Source organism: Stegodyphus dumicola, chromosome 6 (genome assembly GCF_044657685.1).
Source record: "Stegodyphus dumicola isolate Sdum_Otavi_A_Nest chromosome 6, ASM4465768v1".
Classification (NCBI taxonomy): domain Eukaryota; kingdom Metazoa; phylum Arthropoda; class Arachnida; order Araneae; family Eresidae; genus Stegodyphus; species Stegodyphus dumicola.
The window spans coordinates 47,187,010-47,203,225 of record NC_140773.1 but is presented as its reverse complement, the minus strand read 5'-3'; the positions used below and the strand labels follow the sequence as shown (position 1 = coordinate 47,203,225).

Here is a 16,216-nt window from a genome sequence, read left to right as displayed (position 1 = left end):
AAGTACTTAACACCGACGTTTCTTTGTTGCAACCATCAACGGAATATAATCTAGGGCAAATCAGAAGGTAATTATTTTAAGTGAAATTTCAGAGTTAATATTAATGAGAATCTAAAATTTATTCGAAAGTAAATTATTAAGAAAATTTGATACCTGACTCACTCACAACTTGGGAAAGGAATTTTTATCAGCAAATGTAATAAGCAATACTTTAATAGCATCTTATCGTCAACTAAACCGTAACTGTGATTTTATGAATTTTAAATCACGTTTTATTTTGAATTAATTTGCAATAAATTAATTTGCAATTTCCATGAAATTTAAGCATTGAAAATGCAGTTTCGAAAATAGTTATACAACAATAAAAAGTAAAAATTATAAATATTTCGCACTGTAATGATTAGATTATTTGATTAAAAAAATACGTCTATCTATTGAAGCTATTGAAGGAAAGGAATGGCTTTGGGATGAACTTTCCAAGCAAAAATGATACAAATTTTCATTGAATATGATGAAAATCTTGAAAATCCTTCATGGTCACTCCGTTCAGCTGAATATGAACAAGGTCGAACTACTATAGTTCAGCTATCTTCGACTCTCGGTCTTTGATGAGATTTCGTTCCGTAATTTTTTTTTAACTGGAATACTTATTTCACTTTATTAAAATATTTTGCGGGTTTCTTCGATTGATAAGTATTCGTCACTCTTTAATTTTATTTTTACTATAACTAAAGCGAATGCTTTCAAGCAAAACGAATCGTAGATTCCCTTTTCTGGCAATATCATTTAAATAAAAGAGTGCTGCTCTAATTTCGTAGACTTTAATTTACCGTGAGATAAATTAAAAAGTTAAATAGATTAATGGATAGTTTAAATAGATTCAGATTTAAAATTTTTACCTTTATATCAAGTATTTACTGAAACATTCAAAATATTTTACACGAAGAAAGTACACATGTAAATTCTTTTACGTTGCTAAATGGAAAATGAAAACTCTGTTTCATAATATTAATTTTTGAAGAAGGAAAAATTCTACTGAGTCCCGTTTGCCATTTTCATCCCGTATACACGCATAAAAAACTGAACATTCTTCAAGTTTTGCATATTGAATAATTTCAGGAGCATGGTGAATTACTAATAAAATACAATTTTCCTGGAATGCAAATTACAAACTTGAAAACAATTTGTTACCTTTATAAAGTAATTTATGAGACATTTGGCAATCAAATCGCTATGAGAATGTTATTCAACTTTTCATTGGGCTCTTAAAATGCGAAATATATTCGCTGTGCATGTTTCCGTTGCTTATTCGAGCAATAACAAAAATAAAATTGTTTATACACGAAATTTAGACTGTGCACGCAAAAGAGGAATGGATCGGTAAAAGAGTGCTGGAAATTACTATCATTTTGCTGAATTAGAGCACGGAAATTCGTTCATCATTTTCCATGTCCACTTTGTACAGTAGAAGCGTGAGAAATTACATTGCATTTGATTTAGCAAGAGCAAAAACTGAGCTTAGTAGTTACATACGTGGTTTCACATTAAAAATGTGTATTAAATTAATATAAATTGTAATGAAAAAAAACTTTTTCTGCGTTTTATATTATAGCACTTAAAGTAAAAGAGCATTTTCATAAAAAAAAATAATACAAAGAAAATAAAAAAAGAAAATCTGAAAGGATTCAGATCTTAATGTTGCACCAGATGGTTTATTAAGTTTTTTAAGGTCTCAATGAGCTCATAATTTACCAAGCTGTTCTTGGACTCACTCCTACTAGCAATGTTTTCGTGTGCTTTTAACTTTAATATTAAACATCGCTTTCGTCGCACTTACGCCACATGAAATTCAATTGTAAAATCACACACTTTTTAAAAGTAGAATATTTTTAGAATATCCGATACAGTGTCAAGTGTTGCCGCTAATTTTTTCAATCCGTTCTCAGTTAATCACATCAATGTACGGTTTATTTAGTAAGACTGTGTAAGGTATTTTCTCCTAACCTTACTGCGTGCCTGTGTGGTATAAAGCACTACCGGTTAGTAATCGGAACGTCCGGGGTCCGGCTGTTGCTCCAAATAAAATGCCTAATGATCTCTACAAGATGATTTACGCAGCATTTTTAACGTATTATTTATTTATTAAACACTTTTGAACTTTATTTATTTTTTAACTTTATTTATTTGTGGCATAAACACTTCGTACTTAGGCCATATAAAATTCAACAGTACAATCCCCGAATATTTAAAAACAGTATATGTGTAGCATTCCGAGTAGAGTCCTAAGTAATGCCATACATGGCTTTATATTCGCTGTATTATTTCTTTAAAAATAATACATTTGGTGGTGACATGCTTTTATTTGAAAAGTGGTACGTATCAAAAAGTGAGGTCCGTGGCTAATAGTGCGTCTAGCGCTCTTAATGAGAGGCAACATTTCTATGAATTTCTTATCACAAAGTTCTTAGCTTTAAAATACCAAAACCGTAAAAAATAATAATCGGCTTTATTTCATAGAAATGATAAAAAATTTTTTTGTTAAATTAGCTATTTTTTCCGCGGGGGGGGGGAAGGAGAAGCCTAGCTATACAGTACTTATCTGCATGGTTAATGGCGAAACTCAATGAGATACCTTTTTATAGGGAATAAATTAGTTATTTATTACTCGCAAGACTTGTCTTTTATCATTTCTTAAAGATGCGGTCACACAATTACGTTGGATGTTACGTTAATTAAGAAATGAAATGCACGTCAGCGACGAAAACTCGTCCAGACGAAGATGCAAGCAAAGCTGCATTTAGTTGGAATTTTTAGTTGGAAACATCATGTGACTGATGTAAATCTGATCAGTGTTTTCTTCGTATAGTTATGCATAGTTTATGGGTAAATTTCTGAACGGTTTTCTCAAAACTACAGAATATGCTTAAATAAATAGAATCTCAATTTTTGGGCTGAATACCTGAAAAGGTATGGCGATCTACGTATTAGGTTCCCTTGGCAAAAATTCAATTCCAAATAAGATATAAAGCCTGTGGTTGAATCTTATAGGAAGATTGGAGGTATTTAAGTATCCCAGGTCCAAATGTTCCATAAGGAGACTGGCGAAAGCAGAACAAAATTGAGAGACCCTCAGATGTCATTCCCCGAAATGATTTCAAACAAAACTATTCATATCGTTAACAGTGAGATCCCATGTTTGTGATCAACGTCATACGCAGCTTTTGTTCCATCAAGATTACGTAAGCCCCCGTCCAAATTTTGGGATTTAGGATTCACAATAAAAGTTTAAATTAAAAGACTATTTAATGCTAATAGTTACACTATTATACTTAAAGTATTAGCTAGCTAATGTAACCATAAGAGTTTGCAGGAAGAATTTTATTTTTAATTAGGTGAATCACAGAGTGAAATTAAAATATTTATTATCAGGTCGACATGACGATTATACAAAGTGAAATTAGCAGAAACTCACATTTCAATATCTTGCGGTAGAATAACAAGCTTCTCAAGCACAAATTTGAAATAAATTTAACGTATTCTCAAACTAAGCAAAGGCTAACTTAAACCTTGTCTTCCACTGATTAAGTACTCGCGGAGAATCAGAGCAAGGAAATTTTTGTCGGCAAGTTAATGCAAACAGCAGTTGCAAGTAGAGTACCAGATAGTCATAAGTACAGCTCACAAAGCTAACTCTAGTCAGTTTAAAGCTACCGGTCGTAGTTCGAAATTTTTGAAATTCAGCCCTTAATTTTAAGTTAAACAAATTTTGCATTCTGTCAAAAACTAGGATTATAGAGTGTCCAAAATAACTGGTTATTTAAATAAAACCTAATAAATTAAAACCTGTATAACAGTTAAAAATTGTTTATAAATACAGAGGGTGTTTACAGTTTTTGGAGCATTTAATTAATATTTTAAACATAAAGAATACTGTTTTAAGTGTTCGATCTGATAGCCTTTTTCCTGGTATATCAGTCTGCATTGAGATGTCTATATTAGAAGGGCTTTTCATAAAAATACGAGGGGTAGTAATTTCCGTTCCTTTTTCCACTACTTTCCAGAATCCATCAATGGTGGTGAGTTTGCGCTTAGAAAGAGCACTTGACAAAAGACAGAAGACGCAATAGTTCGTAATTAAAACTTCAGTAATACATTGATATATATGCAATACCTGTATCACTCTTTATCTGTTCAAGAAATTCAGAGGTACTTTTCGAAGTACCACTGAATTGGTTTCCACGTTGGTCCACATGTCTCGAGAAAAGACAGTAAAAGTTATTTTTAAAGCTTTTTTAAACTGTAAATCTTGATTTATTATTTTGGTTATTCTTGCTATAGATATATTTGACTTCGCAATACATTTCTAGGTTGGCAGATTTTCTCTTGTTTCCAACGATTTAATTTTATAAACATTAGAAACAGCGCGTACCTTTTTCCGGTATTGGTTTGGAGTCTTCTTTCCTTGCAGAAAGTAATCGCTGACGGTTTTCCCTTTTCTATTAATTATGTTGCTTATTTTCGATTTAGAAATTTTCATATAATGCATTTCAGAATGTTTTTCAATTACGAAATAGGAATATTTCTATTCGGAAAGCCAAAATATATTCTTCAATCCACAGCTTGCTTACACGCGACATTTCGGAAGAGAATAAATTTAAAAATGGCTGACGACATTCCTCATTCCCAACAATAAGCTATTGCCAGAAATTTTTATTCTAAAATATTTTGTTCTCTTTCTTAATTCTTCATCGAAATGTGTGAACATCCTCTAGAAAAATTTTAGCAAACATGTTAAAATGTACAAATGTATTACTCAGCTCTGAGACATCATAGAAAGACCTTTTTTTATTGACAGAGTCCATTAGAAAATGAAATTCGGGAAAGCTTGTGAGGAACGAAAATGAGTGGACTTAGCTCAGAATTTGAAATATTAATTAGAGGAAGAAAACTTGAATGACTGCTGTTTCGAAATACAAAATTAATTTTATGTTTTTCTTTGAAAATTATTTAGGCTATTCATGCGTTATATGTAGAAGAGAAATTTTTAAAAATATTTCAGTAACTTCAAACAGAACAGATTTGAGGTACAGAATGAACTAAAAAAAATTGAAAGTGTTGTCTACAGCTCCCTTGATCTGAGAATAAGATCTAAAATGTAGGAAACTGGGTAAGTTTCTCTTTTTTTTCCTCGTGTCTTGGCTGAGTTCTTCGACGCGTAAACGACCGCAGTTAAGTCTTTAACGGGGTGAATTTTTGTTCTTGTAACTTTGAGGTCATTGTCCTGTCATCTTTGTTTAGAAATAAAAAAACAGCACTTTGCATTCATTATAGGATGTATTTTGATCTTAATCGTAAACAAAACGCTATTTCTCAACAATTCTGATACTGCAGTTAACAGTATGCAAAATATCTAAACGTAATGAATTTTATAAATTTTGTTATTCTTCTTCATTATTTTTTCTGAAATCTGAAGTGGAAATGTTCTTTTCCTCTCCGAATTGAACGAATTGAATTTCTCTTGAGGTATTTTTAAATACTGCTTATCATAATCAAAAATAATTTAGGCTTAACATCTTATGTCTTTGACCTCAAAGGAAACAACTGTTAACGCAAAATACATGATATGAGTAACTTTAAGAGCAATTGAAAAGGGTATAATTAATTTAGTATATAGGTATAATTGAAAAGGACATAATTAATTATCTTAATTAAGGGCATAATTCTTTCCATTTCGCTCTACCCCGCGAAAAAAGCTATGCATTTCAAGGAAACTTTTCTGTCTACACGGCATATGATTCTATCATTTATCTTTCAAATTTTAATGATGTGCAGCTTATCAGCTTAACAAAAGGATCCGTTACAAATATGTGATTTTAATAACATTCTGGTATTTATCATTGGTGCCAACTTTTATTGATATTTACATTGTTCTTTACTTTAATTAGAAAAGATGTTCTTATCTTGCGTATTTTAGCGTCGGCATTTTTGTTTAACATTAGATAAATCAAAAGCCTTTTCCCTACTCTTGCAAGTGAATTCACTAATTTTATCTCATATTTTAAAAATTTGTTTAAGATTTAATAATTTAGTGTTAAAAATGATCCTCATAAAATCATTTTGCACTCAAAAGTATATTACTACGATGTGGTTACACGGTTTTTAAACCTGAATAATTTCTCATAACTTATTTAAAAATCCATGTGTTTAAAATTTCAACTGATATGAATTTGCGTTTTTTCTTCTGTTTCAGCTAAAGTAGTTAAGTAAAGTAGCAGTTAAAAGTACCTAAACTAGCTTACTGTTGCTATTTTTCTTACTGCATAAGGCTTTCAGTTTTTTGACACAGATTTCTTAAACACGGAAATACTCGTTGTAACTCTCGTGCGCAAGTGATCCGGTCAAATAAATCCACAACAACAGCTCAAATAATTAAATATTTTCTTTATTAAATAAATGAAAAAGTTTCCACTTGACATTAATTAGCCACGAAATAATACCATAAAAATTTTCCTTTAACGTTTCCCTTTTCACTTTGGGCCGCTGATATTAATTATGAGATTTTTATGCTCTGCATCTTAAATTTTAAGCGAAAAAATTCAAAACTAATTGGCCCATCAGAGCTTAAAAGTGTTTTATGCGATAAATCGAAATTTAATATTAAGATCAGATCACAATGTCTATTTAACCTTATGAGATTTCTTTTTTTTTTAATTCTTAAATATTTTTATGACTTTTTTTAACTTTCACGGTAGCCTCTTCGGGATGCTAGCGTGTAAGCTAACATCACAAACATGAAGTTTTCAACAGCACCCCCCCCCCATTTAAAAAACACACTTTTTATGAATTAAATTCAAATAGATTTTTTTAAAAGGTAAAATTCGAACCATACCACAAAACAATCATTCCGAAAGAGTGCTAAATTCAGTTTCTAAATAAATTAAAACAAAATCCTGTAACCATAATCCGTGCAGAATCTCAACTGGTCGCATGACATTTAGGAAATAAAAATAAGAGTTTCAAAAGTGAACTCCGTGATGAAAAAAAATATTGGTCATAGTGTTACTTGCATGAAATACATTTGAGTGTGATCGAGTCACGAACGTGATCTGATGTTAAAAGAAAAATCTTTTAGGTGCTATGAATATGACCCTGATATTTGTCCTACTGTTCCTGTTATACAATACTTAAAGTGTTACCATCACTTGTAAATATCCTGTATTATAAGGAAATCCTGATGATATATGACACAAGCCTTCTTTTCAAATCAAATGCAAAGAAAAACGCATCAAATATGCTATTAATACTCTAAGCATGTTCCTCTACAGCCCAGGTGTACCATGCAAAATTTGGGGCACGGAGCAATGGCAGCAAATTTGTTATTGAAGACGGATATTTCCATAAAAAGCACGATAACAGTGATTTATGACACAAACTTAGAATACCAAGGCCAAAAAAATTTCAATTCATTAATTTGCTCTTCAGAAAGAAGAAAATCAAGTTCTGCAAAATACTGGTATTCCATTTAACATCAAGTATCCCTTACGTAACCAATATTATGTAAAATAAATTAAACTTTCATGATGCGCACTCTTTTAAAGCTGAAGATTACGATTCAGAAGACTCTTCAGTTACGATATCACTCTAGTTTCTTTATTTGTGCGGTTGAAATCTGTTTCATGTGGATCTTCCAATTTTTGTTCTTTTTTACTATAATCATAAATTCTTAGGACCACCGTATTACAGTGTTATTTTGTTACGAAGTTACTATTTCGCAATCCTGTAAGCTTTTTAAGTTTTGCGTACCAAGTTACAAAATAATTTTTATTGCACCTTTTCCAAAAGTTTACAGATCGCTCAGAGAGTTTGTTCGACACGTCAATTTATTCATGGAAAAGCAGCAATAATGACTTTTTCTCAGTAAATTATTAAGGTTACAGGGGCAGGTTATTAATTTTTCAATGATATAAAAAACTAAAGGGTATTTGAACTTGATTGAAACTGCATCCAAATAAATATAGGGTTCGTTGATTCAATTATGTTCATAAAAGTGGCAGTACTTATAATGCAAAAAGACAAAATAAGCTAAGAAAGTTCGTTTTACAACATTTCATAATATTTGTCACAATAGTGGAGCTATATTTAAAAAAATTCTCGTTAAGTTTATAACCAATTAACAATATTCTTACGGCATACATAGTAATGATGAAATTAAGAATATTCTAATATTTAATGTCAAAATATTTATTAAAAATTTCTCGATTCAAATAGTCGTTGGAAATGACAACTTTAAAAGTTGTGTATTGTATCTCGAAGAAATTGTAGTTCGAATTTTAAAGATATGAATATAATTTTCCTTACATTATAAATTTTCTGTTTTTCTCCCAAATTTTCTTTTATAAATAGGTTCAGAAGATAGTCTCAAGTGGTGCTGATATCTATTTTTGAAAAGTTATTAGTTAGTCAGCTACTTCTTTGCTCGTAAAAGCTAATAAATAATTTTAAGAATAGGAAAGAAATTCTTACTTTTCATTCCTATATTTTTGACCTTGAAATTTTTCTTTGCACTGTGATTCCATTTAAGCTAATGTTTTCAAAACATTACGAATCTAGAACTCTTGAAAATCTTTTTTTCCTGTCTCATTAATATTGAATTCCTATGTAAAAATATTATTTCCGTAGCTGCATTAGCTTAACCAATAAATTTTACATGTAATGATCCACGATTCAGGGCCAAATTAAACTGCGTATAGAATTTTTCTTAATGGATCTGCTTGTTTTGACTAACTGTGAAGAAGAAATTTATCGTTTGTTTTCATTTTCAATCTGATGAGTAAGTGTTTTATATCTTTTCTTCGATTCAAATGATGAAAGAGGATACAATATATTAGAATCCGGGTAGAGACTCGTCTGAAAGGAAACAATAGTTGCAAACACATTTCACAATTCGATTCATAGAAAAGTCAATATCTATACAGGGATATGGTTGTGCAGTAATATCAATAAGATCATGGGATTTTGAGTTTTTTTAAAATATGGCAATTGAGATGTCTTTACAACAAAAAAGTTTTTTAAAAAAATTGTTTATTAAAAATTGCTGAATTTCTGGGAATGTTTCTCGGAATACTATCCGAACATCGCTAAAGCCCGTCATAAAAAGTATCACTGATTAGAATTCAAAGCTTTATTGATATAAAAATCGACGACATGATTCCAGATATGGGCAGATCGATAATAATAACCTTGATAACACAAATAATCAACTGAAGTTCATTGTTAAGAACAATCGTTACCTTCACGTTAATAAACATTACAGTTAATTATCAGATTCATGATAACTGAAAACTTATATTAATATACTTAATTATTTTTAAGCGTAATTATATGCTTGCATTTATCTTTCGCATGAAAAAGGCCAAAGCTTGGTAGGGTCTTCCTCTAAATATGCTGTAGGCTTAAGTATAAGATTCATTAATGATGAAAAAATAAGTAGAATTCATTAGTAAATGTAAGAAATACAAGTTATTATTAGAAAGGAAATGTATATATATATATATATATATATATATGTATTCGAATGTAGCATATAACATATATTTAAATTTAAATTTACATAAAATAAAATTTATTTTGAGATTGCACATTTAATTAAAAAAAAGGTTAGATAATGAAATAATCAGTTAAACAAATCAACAAAAATTTCCACTTACTGTGAGAAGAAATGTGCCTAAAAATTCGGCCAAACACTCTCTGAAGAGATCATTTCGGCATTTCATATTGTTCAGCTTCTCTCGGAATTTCTTCACCCTCGTATCAATCGCTACAACAAGAAAAGGCATCCTGGTCACTTATAACGGACACAGAAATAGATTTTATAAAGTTCAAGAGAAGAAAAGAAAATTGTCTCTAGCGCCTATAACTAGGAGATGCACGATCACCGTGGAACTGAATAGAGAACTGAATTTCTGATCTGATCTCCTCTATCTTTTTCTGCCGGGAATCAGATCACTTGGTCAATCCCTAGATCTCCACGCGGAAAGAATGGAAGAATGAAATAAGCGCCCTCTGCTGGGCTATTGGTTTCTTTTAATCTGCCTTATCACAGTGCTACTTATCGTTTCGAATATCATTCAAAAAATTTCGATTAGTACGAGATAAGATAATTCTGCTATGTCCAACAACACAATGCCAAGCGCAAAACCTTCACGTGTTAATGCTAAATAATAATGACGTATTTTTCAATCTTTTAATTATAGTGTAAAATGATTAGATGACAAATGAAATTTATGATATTCTATAAGATTTACTAGGTATTTTCGATGTTTTATAATAAAATGTCGAAATAAAAATTTTTCTGTGATGACTGCATTATATCCTGCAAAATGATTTTCGATATCCTGAAAAAAAAAATCCTCGACTGAGAATATCCGCTTGAATATTCTATACCATTTAACAGATGTATTTAACAGTAAAATCGTATTAAACGAGATTTAAAAAAAGCTTTCATCCTTTAACATTTTTTTCGATAATGACAGAAATAATTCTTTACCTTCAATTCAAATTATTTTTAAAACTCATTCAGTTTATTATAAATTTTAATTTCAGTGAAAAATTTCAAGTAATAAAATGTCAACTGCATAAAAATAATGTAGGGTCCGCCAAAAAATGTATACATACTTTAAAACATTATATTTGCGTATTGGCTTTGTAACCGAGTTTATGGCGTTTCCTCAACAAATTTTTAGGAATTGTCAATTTTAGGAACTATAATATGTGATATATGTAATGTATGATAGGGAATCAAAATAGCCTTCAACGACCTTGAAAGAAATTGTGTAGAGTAGGAAATCGGCATGTTGGAGGCTCTACGAAAAGAAATTAATGGGCATGTACAGCATTCCCCGGACACACGGAATAACGTTGTTAAAAGAATCGCTCGCCATTGTGCTATGAGTCTAGTCGCTAATGGGCCTTCACTCCAATACTTAGAGCACTAAGTAACGGTATAACTACAGGTGCTGAAAGATTGTATTAAACCTAGTCTAGCCTAAGCCTAGATATGTATGGTTATACTAAGCTATAATTAAGTTCGGTACTAAGAAATAGTAACGAATTATTTTCGGATGGACTTTGTATACTGAAACATTACAGATATTGGATGTCAAAGTACATTAGAGGCATTAGTTTTCGAATTTGTAATACTTTGATTCTTTTTGAATTTTGAATTTTTTAGATATTGTGTTAAACCTCTTATGCAAGGATGCAATTATTAATATTATTGAGGAATTGCCTTGCTTTGACTCCAGTTTACTTTTACTTCAGATGCTTTAAGTTTGTATGTATATAACCATATTTCCTCGCCTATTTTCCCCCTAACATTTTAGCGCTAGGCTCTAAAAATTTCAACAATATTCACATAATTTTCTCTTTTCTCTATTTTATTTAGAGCTAATTTATTGCGAAAAGCATTCCCTTGATTATTTTAATTTTTATTTAGTGAATTAAATTGTATTTGCGTTTTTATATAAGCATTTCCTCTAGTTTCCCCTTTGTATTGAGCAGATTCTTTGTCAAGTTATCTGAACTGTCAGGTATTTTGCTACTTAAGATTCTTTCCAAACATGTCATTCCACTTCACTTCTGTTATTTACGTTCCAGCTCATTTTAGCCTTATCTACTGCTGATGTGTTCCATCTTTCAAAATCTGGGTCTTTTGTTTCTCCCCCTTTCCTTCATCCTCCGATGTCCTTTGTGAGAAACTAGGGTCAAGACTCATTCATGTGAGATATCCCTGGGGCTTTACAAGCTAAGTAAGCCGAACACTGTCTGACTCAGCTGAAATCAGTTATCCGTAAGATATCAGCCCAGTATCCATCAGATATTGCAATGTTAATATTAATATGTATTGTTATTGGAATGTAGGCTTATTTTTTAAGAAATAATGTATTGATAGTTACCAATAGTTTATCCATGACTATTTTTCATTTGTCATATTAATATAACCGCATCCTTCAAAAACAAAATCTCTCGCATACTTTTCCTCTCTCGACTTTCTGACTATAAAATTATTTTTAGTTAAAAGATGAAAAAAAAAAAAGGGATATATATATAAAGTTATCTTTAGTTAAAAGATGAAAAAAAAGGGATATATATATATATATATATATATATATATATATATATATATGAATATACACATATGACGTGAAATATTTTTTCATGTAAAAGGCAACAAAAAAGTCTTTAAAAATACGCTAAATCATATTTGCTTTTATAATTGCATGAAATTTTGCAGGAAAACTCAAAATGTAATACATATCTTCTATATTATTGTATTACCTTCCTAACTGACATATGGGCTTTAAATGAAGGTTTATTTCAGATTAAGTGAGACAAATGCGTCTAGTCAGTCTTGTTTTTTCTAACTTACTTCATTCCCTAAAGACTTATGTAGTTTGAAATAATATAAAAGTCAGAAATTTAGTACAGTTAAAAGACACAAATGATATTAGTTTACATATTAAACAGTACATATTTTACACGACTACTTTAATGTCTTGTCCACCTGTTAAAATCTGAATGAATTTTAGGAGTGAGAAAATTTAGTTGAAGACTTGCCGAGCCATTTTCAGAAAGATAAAATTGAATTAACCTTCCTAGATAAAGGTCGATAAGAAATTTATGTTAATAAATTTCCGAACGTAGATGCGGGCAACTAGAGGAAATTATTTTCCCATACTGATGTCATTTTCAGCGCAGGCTGTCCCAGTTCAACGTGAATATTGATGATAAATAAGCTCATGTTTTTCTAATACATTTGTCGTTTCACGGTAAATAAACTATAATAACCACTTTGCTATGCTCAGCCATGCGTACGTTCATCCCCGATATCAAAACCTGTAAAGGTATGGAATGTAGAAAAAGAACTCAACGAAATGACTTGTTTGAAATACGTATTTCTTTCAAAAACGTTTACCAGCTGCTTTGACATTTATGAAAAAAGAAACATCTAAATTATGCATATGCTGCATCTTTTTTCTATAATTATAGTTTATCAAACGTTAAATACCACTGCTCAAGAAACCACAAAACTAGGTTGGCTCCAATTAATCGGAAAAGCGTATCATCGGAGTTAAAGATCTTTAAAAAGCTAAAGCATCATGTTCTGAAGAAGTTAAACAACATCATACGGAATAATTACAAGAATTAAATATTCATATGTTATTTAAATACTAGGGTTCAATTTAGGTTTTAAATAGTAGTTAGTACATGAAACTTTGTATACTTCAAAAGGAAAAATGACTGGTGATTAAGAAACATTTACTCAATTACATACCATGATTACCACTGGCGATCTAAGAAACCCAGAAAAGGAATTTGTTTTTCATTTCTTCTTGTAATTCTTTTCTGTTGGAATCTGTTTCATGCAATACTCATTCTTCGTAACCGTGCGTTTATCTTACCAACATATATGCTCGATTTAACTCCACATTATTGAAATGCACATATGACGGGTCATATCAATTGAAAATTTATCAGCGGAGGCTTATGAAGATGTGCAGTATGGCCTGCTGTTTAATTTACAGATTTATTTGCAAGCCATTTCTTCGAAATAATAATACTTATGAAGGGTTCTGAATTGCGATCCATTTGGCCTCTAGCTGACTTACAGGTACAGATATAAGTACAGGTACAAGTATGGGGAACACCAGCGAGGTATCATGGGCAAACTGGTAGTGCTTTCCCATACTATTAAAAAATTATAAATTTTATAAGATTTTACAAAGAAAGAGGAGAAAATGAGCAACTGAAGCTTTCCAAAGGATTTAGAGTTCACTTATTATGGTATATCTCGCAATCCCACCGTGCACCACGCAACCAGTATTTATTAAAATTAATGATTTAGGACATAAAGAAATTATAATGCAGTTTCAATACAATTTGAAATTCACGAATTAAACTGAACATCTGTTTTTTTGTAACAAAAATAACAGATAAACATACTAAGTAACAGATAAATTTGATGAGATAAATAAAATAAGTACTGGGAACACAATGTTATAATGAATTGTAATAATAATATCAAAGATGTATCCATAGGGTTGTTACTTTTATAAAAGGTTATTACAGTTTATAAAGTTGACAAGTGGAACATATTTTGAACATACTTACAATATGTGTAAGTTAGACTAGAACTAGAAGAGAAACACGCTAATGTGACAATCAAAATCGTAAAAAAAACAACCTTATATTTAGCGTAGGTATAATGAAACACTCAATCGATTTCGAGGGCAGCTAAAGGTCCCTCCTCATCAGGAGAAAGAAATACATAGAAAGAAGAAAATAGGAGAAGGAGTCACAGAAACACGTAGTGCTTATCAGCACTGCACGTGGTTATAACTAGATTTTTAATCAGAGTTGCACTGGCCGCCTACTTTTACTGAGCCAGGCTGTCTGATCAAGCATAAAGAAATATTAGCGAAGTTAAAATAGGGAGCGAGGGGTAAATGCACCTTACGCTCAAAATCTGAACTTCAAATAATGGAAAGCAACCACTGAATGGATTTTTATACCCTCTGGTAGTACCAAGCGCGAGGAGGTAACACCATCTATCGGCAAAAATAATTGAATTAAGATAGTAGAATTTTAAAGGCATTAGGAAGGACTGGATTGGACTTCAAATCATTAACTAAACTTTCTAAATCTTTGTGAATGTGAAAAGCCTCAAGAAAATCCAGTTCGCCTATGGAAGAAGCCCTCTGGATGATTTTTGCAGACCCAAAATCAAAATTATGGTTAAAAGTCCAGCTATGATACGCTATTGAAGACTTGTTAATTTCGCCTTTTTTGACATAAGATTCATGTTCCTTGATACGAAACTTCAACGCTCTTTTTGTTTGGCCAATATATCTTAAACCACACTGACATGATATACTATAAATTCCCCAAGAATTCAAGACAGAAACGCAATCTTTTAGAATCGAAGAGTGAATTTTATTAATAGGGGAGAAACCGACTTGAAAATTGAATTTCTGGAGAATCCGTGCAATTTTATAGCTAACAGAAGGATAAAATGGAAGCACGACAAGGTCATTAATATTATTTCTAACAGTGGAATGTCTTCTTTGATGGGAATCTGAAAATTTTTTGACGGCTGGCTTTATCAATAATCACGGGAGAAAATCCACGGTCAATCGCAACTGCTCTCAAATAATTAAGTTCATTGGTAAGCAAAGATTCAGAGGAACAAACTTTTAGCGCGCGGAAAACATAATAGTAAAAAGAAGCCATTTTTTGCTTAACAGGGTGGCATGACTTTCTTATAATCCGCAATGAAACCGATTTTAGCACCACTGTGTACCGTAAACCCTTTGCAGTTTGTTTACCACCCCATGCCAAGTCATGCCACCCTGTTAAGCAAAAAATGGCTTCTTTTTACTATTATGTTTTCCGCGCGCTAAAAGTTTGTTCCTCTGAATCTTTGCTTACCAATGAACTTAATTATTTGAGAGCAGTTGCGATTGACCGTGGATTTTCTCCCGTGATTATTGATAAAGCCGTCAAAAAATTTTCAGATTCCCATCAAAGAAGACATTCCACTGTTAGAAATAATATTAATGAACTTGTCGTGCTTCCATTTTATCCTTCTGTTAGCTATAAAATTGCACGGATTCTCCAGAAATTCAATTTTCAAGTCGGTTTCTCCCCTATTAATAAAATTCACCCTTCGATTCTAAAAGATTGCGTTTCTGTCTTGAATTCTTGGGGAATTTATAGTATATCATGTCAGTGTGGTTTAAGATATATTGGCCAAACAAAAAGAGCGTTGAAGTTTCGTATCAAGAAACATGAATCTTATGTCAAAAAAGGCGAAATTAACAAGTCTTCAATAGCGTATCATAGCTGGACTTTTAACCATAATTTTGATTTTGGGTCTGCAAAAAAAAAATCATCCAAAAGGCTTCTTCCATAGGCGAACTGGATTTTCTTGAGGCTTTTCACATTCACAAAGATTTAGAAAGTTTAGTTAATGATTTGAAGTCCAATCCAGTCCTTCCTAATGCCTTTAAAATTCTACTATCTTAATTCAATTATTTTTGCCGATAGATGGCGTTACCTCCTCGCGCTTGGTACTACCAGAGGGTATAAAAATCCGTTCAGTGGTTGCTTTCCATTATTTGAAGTTCAGATTTTGAGCGTAAGGTGCATTTGCCCCTCG

General features: G+C 31.3%; 1 protein-coding gene across 6 annotated transcripts in view; it reads right to left on the bottom strand.

Annotated features, from left to right (window-relative positions):
• LOC118205883 (aquaporin-3-like) overlaps positions 1 to 16,216 on the bottom strand; it is a 268,522-nt gene that overhangs the window by 111,697 nt on the left and 140,609 nt on the right. For all 6 annotated transcript variants that reach the window (XM_085818282.1, XM_085818280.1, XM_085818281.1 and 3 more), the window contains exon 2: positions 9,708 to 9,817. In XM_085818282.1, coding sequence (XP_085674408.1) covers positions 9,708 to 9,817 — 110 coding nt within the window. The remainder of the gene's footprint in view (positions 1 to 9,707; positions 9,818 to 16,216) is intronic.